General features: G+C 46.6%; 5 protein-coding genes across 5 annotated transcripts; 2 read left to right on the top strand and 3 right to left on the bottom strand.

The window, feature by feature from the left end:
• Nucleotides 1-1,173: 1,173 nt before the first annotated feature.
• Nucleotides 1,174-4,447, top strand: TSTA_122100 (beta-N-acetylglucosaminidase, putative; the record flags this gene model as incomplete). Its single annotated transcript, XM_002482421.1, has 4 exons — nt 1,174-1,223; nt 1,287-1,405; nt 1,458-4,027; nt 4,081-4,447. The coding sequence occupies 4 exons, from the start codon at nt 1,174-1,176 to the stop codon at nt 4,192-4,194; spliced, it is 2,853 nt and encodes a 950-aa protein (XP_002482466.1). The 3' UTR covers nt 4,195-4,447.
• Nucleotides 4,448-4,505: 58 nt separating this feature from the next.
• TSTA_122090 (uncharacterized protein) lies at nt 4,506-6,892 on the bottom strand (the record flags this gene model as incomplete). The annotated part of the gene is made up of 4 exons (XM_002482420.1): nt 4,506-4,901; nt 4,952-5,820; nt 6,000-6,616; nt 6,669-6,892. The coding sequence occupies 4 exons, from the start codon at nt 6,890-6,892 to the stop codon at nt 4,506-4,508; spliced, it is 2,106 nt and encodes a 701-aa protein (XP_002482465.1).
• A 1,310-nt stretch (nt 6,893-8,202) lies between these two features.
• TSTA_122080 (ATP-binding cassette transporter, putative) lies at nt 8,203-12,817 on the top strand (the record flags this gene model as incomplete). The annotated part of the gene is made up of 8 exons (XM_002482419.1): nt 8,203-8,487; nt 8,551-8,848; nt 8,911-9,151; nt 9,204-10,269; nt 10,329-10,594; nt 10,659-11,260; nt 11,303-12,621; nt 12,695-12,817. The coding sequence occupies 8 exons, from the start codon at nt 8,203-8,205 to the stop codon at nt 12,815-12,817; spliced, it is 4,200 nt and encodes a 1,399-aa protein (XP_002482464.1).
• A 954-nt stretch (nt 12,818-13,771) lies between these two features.
• Nucleotides 13,772-14,491, bottom strand: TSTA_122070 (uncharacterized protein; the record flags this gene model as incomplete). Its single annotated transcript, XM_002482418.1, has 2 exons — nt 13,772-14,324; nt 14,367-14,491. 2 exons carry the CDS (start codon nt 14,489-14,491, stop codon nt 13,772-13,774), a joined length of 678 nt encoding a protein of 225 aa, XP_002482463.1.
• A 118-nt stretch (nt 14,492-14,609) lies between these two features.
• Nucleotides 14,610-15,743, bottom strand: TSTA_122060 (transcriptional regulator PacG/VIB-1; the record flags this gene model as incomplete). Its single annotated transcript, XM_002482417.1, has 2 exons — nt 14,610-15,462; nt 15,595-15,743. The coding sequence occupies 2 exons, from the start codon at nt 15,741-15,743 to the stop codon at nt 14,610-14,612; spliced, it is 1,002 nt and encodes a 333-aa protein (XP_002482462.1).
• Between the last annotated feature and the right edge of the window lie 2,247 nt (nt 15,744-17,990).

Below are 17,990 nucleotides of genomic sequence, written 5' to 3'. Positions count from 1 at the left end.
TACATAAGCCATACACTGATGGTTAACTTAAGTAACAAACCGCTGCTTGTCTTTAACTGTGACATGGCACCTTCATCGCACGTGTTCTAGAAGACTAACCTAGATGTCAGTAAGGTAAGCCACTATATATGCAGCTCTGATCACCTCCGAGGTTGTTTAGAAATTAACTGGAAAGCTGTATGCCGAGATTAAGTTCTCGGTTTGAGCAATTCATTTAATCTGCTATAAACGATACTCTCAATGTAGAGTCCGCGTATATGTACCCTCAAGCGTTCAGGTTTCGTCTTCTAGGGTTGTGGCCGTTTAGTTCTCCCCCAAATATTTCGATGTAATGAGTCTGTCGTATGTTGCTGAGGTTTCTATGAGCACGGAAGTAAAGATCCAAAAAATGAAACTGAAATATTAAAGAAATTAGCGCTAGTCCTCTTCTGGCCCAGTCTGGGGTCGTGCCGAGTTAGAGGCTGGTCAGGTGATCTTGCCAAGTTATCTACCCAATCAACGTCGATTAATTCAGCTTATCTGTTGGCCTTATCGGTCGAGGTCAGCACGTGAGCTGCTCCGTAGTAAGAGCACTGAAGTTGAGGAGCCAAAGCGTCCCCCATGATTCTTTCTCCAGTCCCTTTTGACTCAGGCACAGCTGTCGCATGTTTTTTTTTAAGCTTTTGTCTTGATATTGCCATAATCTATCTTCTTGTGTCTGATGTCGCAAATCAGATAAGCTCAGGCTATCGAGACCCTTGCGTGTTTAACCCTGCTGTTGTCATAACGCCTTCCCGCGGAGCTATCTCCAGACTCCGGTGAGGCTTCATCTGACATCCAACATCACCCTTTCTGCAGCTACAATTCGCGACTCGACTCCTCGGTCTCTCGAATAATACACCTACATTACCGTTATAACAACTATCAGCTATTGCAAGTGTTATCTCAAGCTTATACACAGTTCTCATCGCACTGCGACGACTGTCGGAGACGTGTGAGCTTATTTTTGCGACCAGCCTCCGATCCCGGTCTGTAGATTGCGCGGACGACGTTACTACCGCCCAGACCCTATTCGAATAGCGATACCGTCCATCGCATCATTCCACATAAGATAGATCTCGTTCCGACCGACATAATTGAAGCCAGTCTGGCCTGATCATCGCGCGAGCTGGCAATCCCTCGCGCCGGGCCGTCATGGCCCCAAAGGACGGGACATTGCCCCCAATATGGGACGACTTGGACTGGTAAATTCCATATGCATATAGGAAAGAGGACTTTTCGGACTAGGACTGATAATGCGATTGTAGGCAAATGGGCCAGCTCTTTATGATGGGTTTTGACGGAACAACCGTGGACGACCAGATCCGATCGCTGATCGAGAATTATCATGTCGGCAGTATTATGCTATCCGCCAAGAATCTTAAATGTATGGCATTTCGATCCAGCTCAAATAGGACAGTGCTCATGATACTTTATAGCTGCCGAAGAAACTACGAAGCTCATTCTGGAACTCCAAACAATAGCGCGGGATGCTGGACATCCGGTTCCACTTCTGATTGCTCTAGACCAAGAGAATGGAGGGGTTAATAGTTTATACGATGAAATATACATACGACAATTTCCTAGTGCAATGGGCATTGCTGCAACGGGTTCCAAGCGACTCGCCCACGAAGTTGCGTCAGCCACTGCGCAAGAGTTAAGGGCTGTTGGCGTCAATTGGATTCTAGGTCCTGTTTTGGACGTCCTGACCAACGTGCGCAGTCAGCCCATCGGTGTTCGAACGAGCGGAGATGATCCTCAGGAAGTATCGCAATACGGCGTCGAAACTATGAAAGGATATCAAGAGGCAGGATTGGTCACGTGCGGTAAACACTTTCCTTCGTACGGGAATATAGAATTTGTGGGTTCGCAAACCGATGTTCCTGTGATTACGGAGTCATTGGAGCAGCTTAGTTTGAGTGCCTTGGTTCCATTTCGCAACGCCATAGCAAATGGCCTGGATGCGATGATGGTTGGCGGAGTTGCCATGTCTTCAGCTGGAGTGAATGTAATGCATGCCTGTCTTTCTGAACAAGTGGTGGACGGACTTCTACGAAAAGAGATGAAATTTGACGGAGTTGTGGTCTCTGAGTGTTTGGAAATGGAAGCTCTTACACACAACATCGGTGTGGGCGGTGGTACTGTCATGGCGATGAAGGCTGGCTGTGATGTGGCCCTCCTATGTCGGTCGTATCCTTTCCAACTGGAAGCTCTGAACGGGCTGAAATTGGGAGTTGAGAATGGCATGATCAGTCGCTCGCGTATTACTCAGTCCCTTCAAAGGGTTCTTTCCATGAAGGCGCGTTGCACGACATGGGAACAAGCCTTGAACCCAGGTGGTATCGAGGTTTTGACGCATATGCAGCCATCTCATACTAGCCTCTCAACCCGCGCGTATGATAGCTCTATCACTCTCGTTCGCGATACCAACAACCTGCTTCCTTTGCCGCAAATTCTCGAACCAGATGAGGAACTGCTTTTGCTGACACCTTTAGTCAAGCCGTTGCCTGCATCAGCAGTTTCGCGGTCGATGCTAGACCTGATGACCGCTTCACCCGACCCGTCGGCGTCGTGGGAGAAAGGGTCATCAATATCTAGCGGCGAGAGCGTCTTTCGGGAATTCGGTCGATCCCTTGCTCGTCAAAGATCCGGACGTGTGCTGCACACTTCCTACACATCTACTGGAGTACGTCCGATACATGAGAGTCTCATCGACCGAGCCAGTGCCGTTGTTATACTCACAGCCGACTCGAATCGGAATCTCTATCAGCACGGGTTCACCAAACACGTATCCATGATTTGCAAATCGCAGTACTCCCAGACAGGCGAACGGCGTGAAAAGCCCGTCATTGTGGTTGCGGTGAGCTCGCCGTATGACTTCGCTATAGACCCGTCTATCGGCACGTATATATGTACATATGATTTTACCGAGACGGCGCTACAGGCGCTTGTCAAAGTGTTGTATGGTGAACTCTCACCTACCGGATCGTTACCTGGAACGGTCAGCCGAAGCCAGAAAATCCATCAATCGCGCCAACACTGGTTAGTCGAAGCGTGGAATGAACAGCGTGACAGTGAAGCGCTTGATGCGTTACTAGATGCTGTAAGAGAAAGCGGCTCGCATGCTGAATTAACGAATGTTTCGTCCCATAGTTTTCTTCTCCGAAACGACGATGTTGATGAAGCACATTTTGTGGTGCGAAATAGTACAACACAGGCATTATATGGATTCTGCACGACGTATTTCTTCCGGTCAACTGGGACCGGGGTCATTGGTTCCATATTCGTGGACCCCGCGAGACGAAAGCTGTCCATAGGACATTCACTTCATAACCGGGCAATTCGAAGCCTACTACAACGGAAAGGAGTTAAGCGGTTCCAACTAGGCTCTCGGCTACCGAGCATATATCTAGGAATTCCTGCTGCTAACCCCGTAGAACGGAAAAGATTACGACAATGGTTTGCTCAGTTGGGATGGAACACGGCTCTATCACGACCTCTATGCAGCGTCTTACTTCGACCGTTATCGACATGGACAGCACCTGAAGGTCTTGCGAAAAGCTTACACACAAACGAGGTAGACTACGACCTTGTCCATGGCTGGGAATACGCGGAGTCAATATTCGACCATATCAAGACCAATTCTCGACAGGGTGTAATGGAAATATACAAAATGGCACTTAATGGTGCACCACACTCCGGCGTCATAAGAGCAAAGCGGCCCGAAGATGGTGCTATATTGGGTAGTGTGGTGATTTATAACAGTCAATCCGCGATAGCGGAGTACATTCCAGCATTACATAAAAAGGACAAGGAGAGGGAGAAACAGGTTAATGGTAGCAATACCTCTACCGTGAACGGAAGCAACAACACAGGAGGAGGAGGCGGGGTTTCGTCACCAGTCATCTCGCCTTCGGTTGGTGAATATGCAACCTTGATGCAGGGATTGATTCTATTGGGAATCAAGCAAGTTCGAAAATCCGGGGCAGATGCGGTTATGCTTGACTGTGTACGTTTATTCTTCTACGTCGGCTTAAGAGCTGAGAACTAACTTGAATATAGGTCGACGGCGACGGAAATTTTGATAGTTTGACGGCAATGGGATTTACGGTGCTTCATAGCTTTGAAGAAGTTACCTGTGACGCGACGACGTGGAAGTTGATGCAGCCATCCTAAGATATTTGCCCCTCGAAATAGTCTACCATGTGTGGACAGGTGCTCATGATATGTGTCTATATGAGAGAAAGAGTTTTTATTGCATTGTACGAATTTTATTAGGAGACAACTCTCCATGGGGATGATACTCCTGTCCGTCATGAGTACATACCCATTCATATTACTGTGCAATTCTGTGTCGATTGTATTTCATCTACATATGCCCTGTGTCTATTAAAACTTCCGTATCAATGAATGACTTCATGAATGAACGAATCGCTTGCAACACAAACATGTCCTTGGTGGGTGGGTATCTAGGCGCAATTACGGATTCAGACTGTAAAATCGGTCCAGGATTCAAGATTGCCTTGCATCCATTGCAAGTCATCTATCGCCGTGGGCACCGTAGGTGTATCAGTAGTAGTCACCAAAGTCTCTGATGCTATTCCCAGTGCGGGGAGGGAGTGATCAGGCCAAACATGCGCTAATCCCAGGGATGATGCCGTAGCGGTTGGTGACAAATAGAGTTCAGACAACGTTTGTAGAACTGTCTCATTGAGGGGTATAGAGGACGCAGAATCCTTCTGACTTGCTGCGGAGGAGCAACGCTTACCCATTAAATCCCGCCTAAATGCATCAATAACTCGATCCATACACTTATTAAGATCACTAATTAACAGCGCAGCACTGGCAGCAGCGGAAAATGCTCGCCAACAATCTCCAAATTCCTTACAGCTTTTTGCAAAGACTTTCTTGCCGGCGGCGTAGGCGGACAAACCGGATTCGCAAGGACAAAGCCTAGAGTACACAACACGGCATCCCATTGAAATTGATAAACGTGGAACCAGCCATGTAACAGGTCTGTTTCGGAGAGGACTTGGTGAAGGATATTGGTGATTGTTATGGCATGATAGACGCATGAGATGCCAAGTCCGTCGGCAAGAGGGGTAAGAGATACAGCCACGGGAGGGAAGCGAAGGAATTGTCGTAAGAGAGAGATCTGGAGGTGATGGTAGAGAAGTTCGAGGAGAAGGCGTTGGCGCTGAAGCCACAAGGGGATGTAGGTATCTAGATTTAAAGGCGATCGGTCTGTTGAGAATGATACTCCTTCACCTCTGCGTGCACACTTGAGGGGTTCAGGGACACCTTGAACCCACTCACGAACTGGCATCGTTTTGCGTCCGAAAAATTCTGCTAGTGCTTCCGTTGTTCGGGGATTATCATGGATGTCTCCGTTGACATTATTTCCGTCGACGAGCAGTTGAGAGCAATTGGCTTCAAAAGCAACTTGAGTTCCTTGAACGGCAGAGATGAGTTTTGTGCACTGGTTGTGAAAGCTGAGACAACTTATCTCTTCAAAGGTAGAAAGAAGTGAGGTTCCAGATAAGAGAGCTTTCTCTGATTGATCGTTCTCGAGCTCGAAATGTTGAACCAGCGTAGGCCGTCCTAAGTTCATTGAGAGCTGGGCATCCAGACGGTAAATGACATTCCATATCCGACGGAGGTGCGCCTGATCCTCCAATGATGTACCCTCCGGCTGGAGATGCAGTTTTAAAGCCTGAGCAATCCGCAATGTAGTGCCCAAGTTGCTATGAGCAGTGTTAACTGGGAGATGTTGTAAAGGTAGATAATCAAGTAGATGTGAGTCTGTAGTGTTGTGATAGAAGGATGCTCCAGTTCATTTTGCACAAGTCTTTGAGCTCTCTGGTAGTATATGTGACCAGCCATATGTGCGTTTTTTCTTGACTGCGGGGGGTTCTGTGCTTCTTGAATCTTGTTATGTTCTCTGGAATCGCTGAAAAGGAAAACACTGCCAAACTGCATACACACGGCAAGTAAGATGTCAACCAATGCCGAAGGTTTGCGGGTAGCTCTATCAGGCGCGGTATCTGAGGTCCACAAAGAGTCATAGTATCGATTGAATTTCGGCTCGGAGAGAATAGGGTATACACAATGGAATGCTTGCCATAGCAGATTGAGATAGTATTCTTGCTGAATGCGCGTCAAGCCCTCTGCATATTCTGGTGCATCCGACTGCGGTTGCTGCCGCCATTTAGAAAAAGCTTCATAATCAATGTCAACCAGAAATGGTTTGAGGTTTATATTCCCCAAAGACTCGTTGAGTGTGGAGGAGACATATCGTGAGACTCGAGCCAGAAAATAGGATGAGGACCTCGGTCCGTAGTACAACTCTCCGATCCGTGTGCCAAGATCTCGTAGTCCTTGCCATCCTTTGGTAACAACTAGGCCAGGGTCCTGCTCCGTGACTATAGTCGAATCATTCACTGCATCTGGTGATGTATACAGTGATGGAGTTGTGTGATTGCTCTGAAAGGGAGTCTGAATTTGAGCTTGGTGCATTTGTGCTTGGGTAGCTTCCTGTCTAGCTATCTGCAACTGCTCCTGAAGATCTTTGACTTTACTCCGTAGTCGTTGTATATCTCTTTTCCCATATTAGTAATGGCTTTTCTTTAATCGAACCAAGCTAAACATACCTGTTCGCAGCGGGTAGAGATGTCGCCTCTACCGGCCTGGAAATGCTACAATGCCCACCCCGGTTCTGACAATTTTGGCAAGGTAGCTTGTCGTCACATTTGACTCGGTTTATGCGACACCAATCGCAAGCCCTGGCGACTTGGCGTCGTCGTGGTCGAGTAGAGGATTTTGAGCCATTTGTTGTGGTTCTAGGATCCTCGTGGGCGGGGAAAGTGGAAAACATGAGTAGTCTGTTGAAGAAGCGAAATGAAAGAAACGTAATTTGAAGTCGTGCGGATAGCTTTGCCCATTGACAGATTTTTGTGTTATTTCAACTTTCTGTTGGTTGTGTTCTGCAATGAAAAATTAATAAGCAGGACTTGTCGCGGCCTTACCCCAACCCTCACCTGGGCTGGGGTGAGGGCTCCACAAATATGCGAAATAACCCTAACCTCATACCCTACCTGAGCAACACTGGATACGCCATAACCATTAGAGCTCCTACATTTGCCGAGAGCTTTATTTAAGGACTTTATAGTATACAGCCATGTTTTTAGCCAGGAATCTCTATTACACATGAGTAGGAGCAGTAACAGACTTCTGTCAATGATGTGTCCGGTATAATCTACATAAAACGCTTCAGTCACATTAACAGAATTGGTTTCGATCTAAATTATAATTCCTTCGGGTTTTACATCAACGCAGATGAAATTGTTCTAATAATGAGATTTTGTTTAAAGTTTGTTTTGCGTTGGGCTTCCCAAGCTCCAGGGCTATTCCATCAGATCTTCAAACTACTTAACAGCTATGCTCGAGGGAGGCGCTGCCACTCTTCCCTCAACATTAAGTGGAGCACTGGTGAAGAAGAAACTCCTCTGTTTACCTCTACACAGATCTGAATGAGACGTTCTAAATTCCAAATTTGGTGTTGCCGAATGGGCGAAAAGAGCACTGAGTATCAGTCAACCTAAAGATTCTCCAATTAGGAGAAAATACCTAATATTTTTGCAAAAATCTGGAGAAATTTCACTGGCTGTGTTGGTGCTTACCTGTAAGCAGAAAGTATAACTCAGATACTTGATTGAAGAATGTCCTATCTGTAATGCTCAAGAAGTACATATCAGTCGGATTTGAGCTAACTTAAGACCATCTCATTAATAAGATAAATGCTTCCCGCTTCCTAACTGTATGATTACAGGATCTCTGAATGCTCAGATCTTGCGTTATCTCCTTAAAGGACTTGAGGGTTAAGAGATTTCCCGATTAGGAAATTATGCTTAGTTTCCTAATTGGGACGTTCTGCTTAGTAACTCCGAAACTCCTTTTAGCAACACATTTCCATTTTCAGACACTAGCTTGGAATAGTCTAACTATCCAAGCTTGGTTTATTTGGGAGTTTTGTTTGGAAACAGGAGTTCAGTATAAGCGGCTATTTGATTTCTTAAATAGCAGCCGATGCTGTCATTAGATTTGACACCATGACAATATTATTCTCTGTGAAGTCTTCTCTGCATAACTTGTTTTGAAAGGCTAAATTTTGAAGGGCGCACAGCCATGTCTTCTCAACCGAGGGATAGCTCCCCTGGCCGAGATCTTGATCTGCACGGCCATGAAATGGATTCTTCGACGCCGTCTGAGGGCTCTGGCGATAAGTTGATCATGGATGACAACAATGTCGAACCTCTTCAAGAAGACAGTAAATCAGCGGAACAAAAGACTTTGAATGGCAGAAATACCAAAGAGAGTATCAGACAATTTTTTGCATTGCGCAAGAGTGGCATCGAATATGAGACTACCGTCGTCTTCAACGACATCTCTGTTGAGGGTATCGGGACAGGCGTAAGTATACAGACAATGATAACACTAATTCAGTATACCAATACATTCTGACATGTAAACTAGACACTGCCCGCACCAACGATCCTATCAGCAATGAAGTCGGCTTTTGGAGTACTCAACCCTCTCCAACATCGATTGACAGAGCGTTCCTCTCGACCAATTCTTAGGGCGTTCTCGGGTACCATCGATCCTGGAGAGATGTTACTTGTGATAGGAAAACCAGGCAGTGGTTGTACTACATTTCTGAAGACGCTATCCTATATGTGGGAGGAATATAAAGAAGTCCAAGGCGGACTTACTTTGAACGGCCATCCCATTCAGGAGCTACTATCCAAACGCCCTCAAGACGTCATTTTCTGTGGTAGGTTTTCATACTTATTAATCTTATTAACAGAGGTATCTGTAAACTAACTTTCTTTTAAGCTGAATCCGACGACCATTTTCCTACTTTGACCGTAGCAGAGACGCTTCGCTTTGCAGTCCGAGCCAGATGCAGGCCAGATACATCCCCGAAGGACATCGACATGATGGTCTCTCAATTCGCCAGGCTGGTTGGCCTTGAGCATGTAATAGATACTAAAGTCGGCGATGCGTATATTCGAGGCGTCAGTGGTGGGGAAAGAAGACGAGTCTCTCTGGCAGAAGCATTAGCAACATGTGCTCGGTAATTGATTTCTCCCTCTTTCTAGCTATAGGCCGCCTGACGTCTCTCTCAGATTAATTTGTTTTGATAACCCAACCTGCGGGTTAGACTCTTCTACTGCGCTCGAATTTATTAAAATGATGAGGGAATGGACCGATCAAAGTCGCTGCGTCACCGCCATGAGTGTATACCAAGCTAGCGATATGGTTGTGGCATATTTCGACAAAGTCTTGGTGATAAACTCGGGTCGACAGATCTTCTACGGCAAATTACACGAAGCAAAATCATATTTTGAAGGACTTGGGTTTGAGTGCTTACCTACAACAACGATATCCGATTTCCTCAATTCGATGTCGGCTGACCCAGACGTACGACGTGTGCAAGAAGGCAAGCAGCGCCAGGTGCCACGGACTTCGGAGGAGTTGGAGACAGCATTTCATGCCAGTCGATTTTATAAAACTTTACAAGAGTCGATGAGTGAAGTCCAGAAGGAGATCACCTCAAAGCCTCGAGACTTGGTCAATACGCCTGCCTATTCTCTGCCAGTTTACCGCCAGACCTGGTACTGCGCTTCTCGTCAATTCCGAATCATTATGAGAAACCGGAGTCTATGGGCTGTAGAGCCATTGGCAATTATTGTGCAAAGTCTTGCTTTAGGGACTCTGTTTCGAGACGAAAAGCGAGCAACCCAGTCTCTGTTCATATTTGCATCTTCGTTGTTCTTCACAGTCCTGGTCCCAGCCCTACAATCAATGGCCGAATTCCGAAATGGATTCGAACAACGGCCACTCATCCTCAAGCAGAAGCGATACCGGATATGTCGTCCTATTTCATATGCGTTGGGTCTGGTTATAACGGATGTTGTGTGGAAAATTGCATCCATCAGTTACAACATCCCGTTGTATTTCTTAACTGGTTTTCAACGCAATACAGGGAACTTCTTTATTTGGTTCCTTGTTATTTATATAGAACATCTCGCTCTGTCTATGTTCTTCAGGTCGGTTGCCGTATTTTCCCCAAGCATACATCGCGCCATACTTCCGGTTGGTATATTCTTCAATATGTACGTGTTGTATACGGGTTTCTACGTGCCAGAGCCTCAGATGCAGGTGTGGCTTTCATGGTTGAGATATCTCAATGTAAGTCTCAACTATTTAGCTTTGCATCACAAGTCTTTAACAATACGTCTGATATCAAGCCATTATATTACGCCTTCGAGTCGGTCATGGTCAACGAATTTCGAGATCTGAGCTACCATTGTAGCTCATCTGACATCGTGCCTTCCGGATCAGCTTATACAAATATCGACAATCAGGTCTGCGCGGTTGTTGGCTCTCGTCCTGGTGAGCTTTCCATCTCAGGAATGTCATACATCAAAGCACCGTATGGATTTGAAAGGGCGCACCTCTGGAGAAATGTCGGGATCAATGCTGCACTGTTTGTGTTCTTTGCTCTATGCTCTGGGTAAGCTCATTCGTTTTGGAATCCCCGTGATACAGCTTTCCTAATCTTGTCTTCTTGTTGGCAGAATCGGAATGGAAAGGTTGAGTACGCCTGCCGGTAAATCGGCCACGGTATTTTACAAGCAGAGTAAATTGAGACTCAAAACCAAGTCAGACATAGAGGGAGGATATCTCGGCAGAGGTGTCGCACCGGAAGGTACAGCCCCAGTCAATCATAACAACCAGTGCGCTGTACAAGATAGAAGCCATACATTTGCATGGAAAAATCTGTGTCTCGATATTAAATTCAAGGACGGCAACAGACGCCTACTAGACAACTTGAGTGGTTGTGTCAAGAGCGGACAACTCAAAGCTCTAATGGGGGTCTCGGGAGCAGGAAAAACCACTCTTCTCAATGCACTTGCTGGCCGTTCGTCAGTCGGGTCTTTGACGGGTGAACTGGCACTGAATGGGAAATTACTTCCTGAATTCTTCCGCAGTAGAATGGGTTACGTCCAGCAACAGGATATCCATCTCCCTACACAAACAGTTCGTGAAGCTTTGCAAATGACAGCGCGGTTGAGACGAAAGTCGACAGTCTCGCTAGAAGAGAAATATACCTATGTCGAAAAAGTCATTCAGTGGCTAGGTATGGAGAACATCGCCGATGCCCTAATCGGTATCCCTGGTGTGTGACTCAACCTTGAACAGCGGAAAAAGGTGAGTATAGGTGTAGAAATGGCCTCGAAACCGGAAATACTCTTTCTGGACGAGCCCACTTCTGGTCTCGACGGGCAATCAGCTTTTTCGATAATACAACTTCTCCGTGTATTGTCAGATTCCGGTCAGGCAATAGTATGTACCATTCATCAACCGGCTGCTGAGCTTATTGAGATGTTTGATGAGTTGTGCCTTCTCAGTCGAGGGGGTAAGTTGATTTATGATGGCCCATTGGGTGTTCATTGCCAACAGGCAACCCAATACTTTGAGAAGCATAGCAGAAAGTGTGGTCCAGGTGAGAATCCAGCAGAATTCTTCCTAGACGTGATCGGTGCGGGTACTCGAAACGATATCAAAAAGGACTGGCCTAATCTGTGGCATCACCACAAGCAAAACAACCATGGAGAAAAACTTCCAGAAGGGGATGAAACTAAAATTCAGACACGCGGTCAGATAGCACCTTCCAAGCAGCGACAATCACTCTACGCAGCACCCTTTCACATCCAGCTATGGGTCGTGCTTCAAAGAACATGGCTATATTACTGGCGAGAACCGGATTACATTGTCTCAAAGATATGGCTGAACGTCGGAAACTCTCTCCTCAACGGTCTTAGCTATCTTCAGGCATCAAACACACAGCAAGGAGCATACAGCCGTGTATTCTCCGCTTTTATGGCGCTCATCGTCGGACCCCCTTTAGGGTTACAAGTTCAACCGCGATTCGTGACACTGCGAGAAATTTTCCTTCTGCAAGAAATTTTCCTTCATCGAGAACGCGAGAGCTTGACTTATAACTGGTTAACCTTTGTCCTATCGGCATTCATCGTCGAGCTACCTTTTACATTCATTACTTCTCTGGTGTACTGGCTACTATGGTATTTCCCCGTCGGATATTTCGGTTCTGCCTCGCGTGCAGGATACAGTTTTCTCATGTACGAGCTCTTCGGTGTCTTTGAAACAAGTCTAGCCCAGTTATGTGCATCTATTATGCCAAATATTGAAGCAGCCTTTGCAGCGAATAGATTTTTCTTCATGTTCTACAATACTTTAGCGGGGACAATGTCGCCCAAATCGGTGACCTCGTCCGGTTGGCGTTGGTACTACACTGTTTCTCCTCTCTATTACTACAATGAGGGCGTTGTGACGGATATATTGCATGATCTTCCTATTCGCTGTCAGCAATCTGAGATGTCGACCTTTTATCCACCAAACGGGACGAGTTGTGGTCAGTATGCGGCGGATTCCTTGCAAACCGCGACAGGGTACTTGATGAACCCGGAAAGTCTTTCGGACTGTCAATATTGCAAATATCGAGATGGTCAATCATATGTATGTGGCATTCAACGGTACCTAAATCAGAAAAGAGAAAAAAAATTAGAAGCTGACTTCGCTTATTGTATAGTATCACCAATACGGATTCGACTTTGCAAATCGCTATTCTGACATTGGCATCTTCATAGGCTTTATTGCCTTGAACTTTACAATGGTCATTGTAATGACTTATCTACTGAAAATTCGACGTTGATCACATCACCGAGTTTGCATCTGGCAACAGTGCCATTATGGCAGCCTGTGATTCAATAGAAGACGATATTTAGCTTCGTTTCTGTACAAAATAAAGGGTAGGGATGTTTGGTGATAGTTATATGATAATGTACTACGGGATTATCCGAGGCCCTCAATACGTAAAGATCTAGCCAGCAGTCCCGTGTGTGCTTGATCGTTGTTCTGGGGGATACGGTAAGTCTACTGAAGTCAACGGTGTAGTGTGGATCACGACAGGGCCTTGTACAATAAGATGGCACATTTCTTTGAACCAGCTAGTACCAATGGTAGTTTTCCTTCTTCCCCATAGATTGTACGTACGTACGGATATACTTGACATATGAAAGAAATATCATAGAAAGAAACGGTATCACTCATATGCATGAATTTAATGAGTCACGGTCAAAAAATACAGAAGCATATCGTACAACCTCCTCCACATCGAACCCAAGTCCAAGAACAAGGATAGATAACAAACACATACAGTCGAAGCAGAAACAGGGGAATAAAAATCAGGAACAGAGAAAGCAAATCAGAAAACCCATTCCGCCCAAAACTTGTAAACATGCGGTGATATCAAACATTGTAAAACGCCGTGTCAATGAGTACATACATAACCAAGGGGTGCTTCGTTACCGTTGCGTGGGATAGGAAAAAAACCGCTTCAAAAGACGATTGTAAAATGAGAGACAGGATAATCTCACGCCAAAACTCCTTTTGCATATAGTATGACATTCAGAGAGTAGGTAGGAGATTCGGAGCATTTTTGAAATGTTTTGAAAGACTTTTTCGTAATGTCATCGCTTCCCGTACATCATGTTGAAATGTTGCAACCCGGGCCGTGTGTAGAAGCAGAGTGAATTTTATGTACCTGAACTTGTATTTGGAATTCGAATGAAAAGGTCCCGCCAGAAGTAAGAGACAAGACGGTCAACTAGCAAACGTCTTCAGCAGCGAAATATCGTTTGCTACGATTTCGTGACGCCATGAACTTGTAATCTATCGGCATATGTGTGTGATGCACGATATGAGGCCGATAAACAACATCCACTGGTGCTTGCCAGTCATCCATGCTCAATGGAAAATACTCGTAAAGCAAATCAGCTGTTTCTCCGGAGTAAGGCATGGCAGTTGGATATGATGATGGTGGGGCATGATACGGCTGATGCAAAAGACCCGAGGTTTGCAAAGCTGGCAATGTGGCCGAGATCGATCTTGTCGGTCTTGGTCTAGGTATTGATACTCCACCACTGGAAGCCATCTTTTGAAGTTTGGTTGGAGGTGCCCCAGAAAGTTCAGGACTAGAACGTTTTTGTCCAGCCAATGAGACAGGAATACTAGCGGAGCTGTTTTCGCGGGAGATCACCCCGCGTTGAGGATCTGTGGGCTTATGAGGGGTTTTGAAGTCATCTTCCACGAGTGACAGATTGATCGGTGGAGATCCCGCAACGTTTGTGGGATGTTCAGCACTGCGAGTCACACTCGGACTGGATTGGGGATATGTAGAAATCCGATGGGATGGTGCAAACGTGGGCGTTGCCATGGCGCCTGTCGTGGTGACTGGGGGAGGTATCTGTGTCCAGTCTCCGAATGGAGGAGATGAAGTTGTCCGGGGCTGTGCGGCGCCTGCATCGAAGGAGAAGATCTGAGACATCTCTGATGGTGAAGCGGTATTCTTACTGGTGGAAGCTGCGGTCGCCTTTGCTGAGCTCGCGCCATAGCACTATTTCGTGCCGCTGCTGTTGGTTCTTCCTGGAGAAGCAGCACTGCCACTAAGAGGCAGGTCCTTCGAGATAGGAAGTTGCGTGGAATCTACGCCCACGGACAATGACTGGTCCAGAATGCACCTCACAGATCGGGATCTTGGCCCCGGTCGAGAGTGTTGCTACAACCTTGAGACGAACGACAAAGTGTTGTTGTAGCTCCTTGCGACGGCCATTGTTGGCGGTAGCTATCCGGAATTGAAGACGTTTCCAGGCAATAGGGAAAGTCGCATAATCTGAGTCCATGTCCTGTCCAGCAGCCATGGTATCCAAAGGTATCGATGGAGGCTCTTTTTCGGCCTTTTCTTCGGGAGCGGGAGCGGGAGCCACAGCACTACCGTTTGCAGCGGCGGCTGCTGGTGTTTTCCAAGGCACGGAAATAATTTTAACAGGGTTTCCCTCCACAGACTCTGTCGCAGACACGGTCAATTCTTGAGCGAGGATGGGGATGCGATCTCCCTGCTCGGTCATGATATACCGGAGACTTCGGGGTAAAGTCACAGAACCGGTGATCTGAAACAGATTTCTCCGATAGCAGGTGAGCTCTGCGACGTGTGGCGGTGGGACCTCGTTGGGGGAATTGGTCCATGGTGACTCCGCGAGAAAGAACATCCCATGCAGTTGAGCGGATACATTCAACGACGTACGACGGAGGGAGTAATCGAGCAGTGTGAAACCGTAGACAGGCAGAGAAAACGAGAGTAGCTTGTGATTACCTTCAATGGAGTCGCTACTCTGTTGTTCGGCGGGTGCGGTCTCGAATGGTGGTAACAATTCCGGGGGTGCTGGGAAAGCGTCTTCGTACGAGCTGAAGCGTCGTAATTGAGACATGTTGGCCTGTGAAAAGCTCATGTCGTCGCCACTGTGAGAGATGTCAGTACTGCCAGAAGAAAATACAGTAGTAGAGAAATATAAAATCCAGGGTTTTGTGCAGCGGACACAGGATAAAGAAAGAAGGGGGGAGGCGAACGGCGATGAATTGAATAAAACGCACCTAATGAATGTTTCGGCGTCGAAATTAGAGCGCTGGTCGGGAAGATCCAGACCGGGCAATGAGTTCAGATAGTCGGTGCTCTGCATGTGGCTCAGCGAGAGCGGACTCGCCATGTACGGCATTGTCATTGTATCGAAGGAAGGCTCCATATTGTATAAGGTCGCACGCGGGCTGGTCTACAGCCGCGGGAGAAGTTCGAACAGGAGGGATGGGGTGCGATAAAGTAAGCCAGTTCGAATGTTTCTGCAGAGGTTATACTCTTGTAATTGTTGAAGAAATCTGTTTCTTTGTTTGGGCTGACGATGATGGCGGAGATGGATTCTTCTCCGCAAACGCAATTTCCGTTTTGTCAGGCCGGAAAGGGAAGAATAACGGGAGCAGCAACGTTCAATCTGCCAAAAACGGCGCGAGACAGTCAGTTCTAAGGAAGACGAGGGCGATTCCGAATGGCGCGTAAAATCATCAGTTTCATTCAGTCGAGTACGATATGCGCGACAGGTACCGGTCGTGGGCGAGTGTCGGGTTAGGAGGATGGGCGTAGAGGCATGAACATAGACATGAACAACATGAACATTCAAACGCGGTAGAAGAGACGAGTGGAGCAGAGGAACGGGTGAAGGTAGAAAGATGTACGTCAAGAGTGAAGAAAGGATTAGAGGAAATCTCGAGGTCGAAGAAGAGAGGGGGAGACGAAGCTATAATTAATCAAATCCAAGGCGGGCGAGCTGCATCTTGTGATAAAGGCTGCTGTTTCCAGAGGGGGTGTAAATTACGTACGGTATCGTCGGTATGGTATGGTAATGGTCATGCAGTGGTTGCTAAGAAGGGCCCAAATTCCGACGTATACAGCACGGGGCACAGTGGGTCAGGTCAGGTTAGACGGAGCAGAAGAGGGGTTAGGCTAGTTTGATGATTTGCTGTTTTAGCTCAAGTTGTTTTAGTACGTTTGCGTGCCGGGCTAGCTGCATCCTGATTAGGGCAAGGCCCGGGGGGGGTAGCTGGCCGGACGCGACCAGACACGGTTAGCAGTTGGCTTCCTCTCTCTAGGAATGCCAGGTGAGTCTCGGCTGTTAATTGCCAGCTGATGAGGCACAGACTCCGCTGTCGGTAGTCTGTGCTCTGCCGACTGTATCAAGGGTGATTAGGTCAGTTGTCAGAGATCGGTGGTGTGGTGTGGTGTTTAATCACAGGATAGAGCCAGTGTTTTAAACCATTCGCTGATCCGGAGAGAGCGACCGGTGGTGGATCGTTCTTATTTTAAGATAGGTATCTTGAAGGGCAGGTCATACAACCGTCGGATATGCTCAAGGAATGAAGATAAAAGTTTCCATATCGGGCTAATTTCGCACCGTTTACTCCCGCCTGGAAACATCCTGAAAACACCCCCAGTATCGAACGGCCACTGGTCAAACTCTTTAAATATCTTGGTACTGTGCAATTGAAAGGATCTCCATCAATTGATATTCATGGAACCAATCACAGAAAGAGGTCTACGAGAAACGGTGCAAGCCCTCAACGTTGGATATAAGTAATCTGGCTCTATATCCTGGTCAAAAATAGACGCGGCTCGATCCATGCTCCTAGTTAATCTACAGTCTCTCGGTCTCGTCTTGCAAGTCTTGCTGACATGTGATTTCATCACGACATCCTAACTAATGCTCGATTACAGCGGCAAAGAACAAAATAGAAAAGGGCACTAGGATCTCGGAGTAAGTACGTAGTTGGGCAGTACAACACAAAACTATTGATGGAAGGATTCTTTAGTGTCTTCTCTTCTATCTCGGTTTTCGCCGTTGGCAAACTCTGGATTGCCGAGTGGTGACTTATACCGGATTGGGAAATAGTGGCTTTTTTTTTCTTCCCCTTCATTTCTTTCCCGACTTACCCTCTTCTTGTTCTTTAACCTCTGTTGCGTATTCAGTTGAGTATCAATTGATTGAGTATACATGCATAGAAGCATCATGGCTGTAAAAGGTGTCCTCTGTAATAGGAGATATATCTTTCTATCAGCATCGGATACGAGTCATGGATAGCGCGAGGATCCTTCCAGAAACCAAGTTTATAGTTTATACTAAGTATTAGACGGCGTGTAAATGCACAAATACCGATCGGGATTACTTCATGTCTATTCTTCTGGTTCAGGTAAAGCCACCAACTAACCATCGTCGATCAGGAACGCTCGACTTTGAGGAGATAAGTATACATGCAAGATACGTGCGTATCATCCAAACTTGACCTGACAAAGAAGAATAGATGGCAGATAACATCAAGCACGGCGTACTCCGATGCGCGATTACACGAAAGTGGCGATTATGCACTGAAAAAAATCAAGATGATGGCTTTAGCCTCAGGTGCAAGACTAGGGTGATGCAGGAACTTATTATGCGTGCAATTCC

Source organism: Talaromyces stipitatus, genomic scaffold (assembly GCF_000003125.1).
Source record: "Talaromyces stipitatus ATCC 10500 scf_1105507295555 genomic scaffold, whole genome shotgun sequence".
NCBI classification, from domain to species: Eukaryota; Fungi; Ascomycota; class Eurotiomycetes; order Eurotiales; family Trichocomaceae; genus Talaromyces; species Talaromyces stipitatus.
The sequence above is the reverse complement of the archived record's forward strand: the minus strand, read 5'-3'. Positions and strand labels throughout refer to the sequence as shown.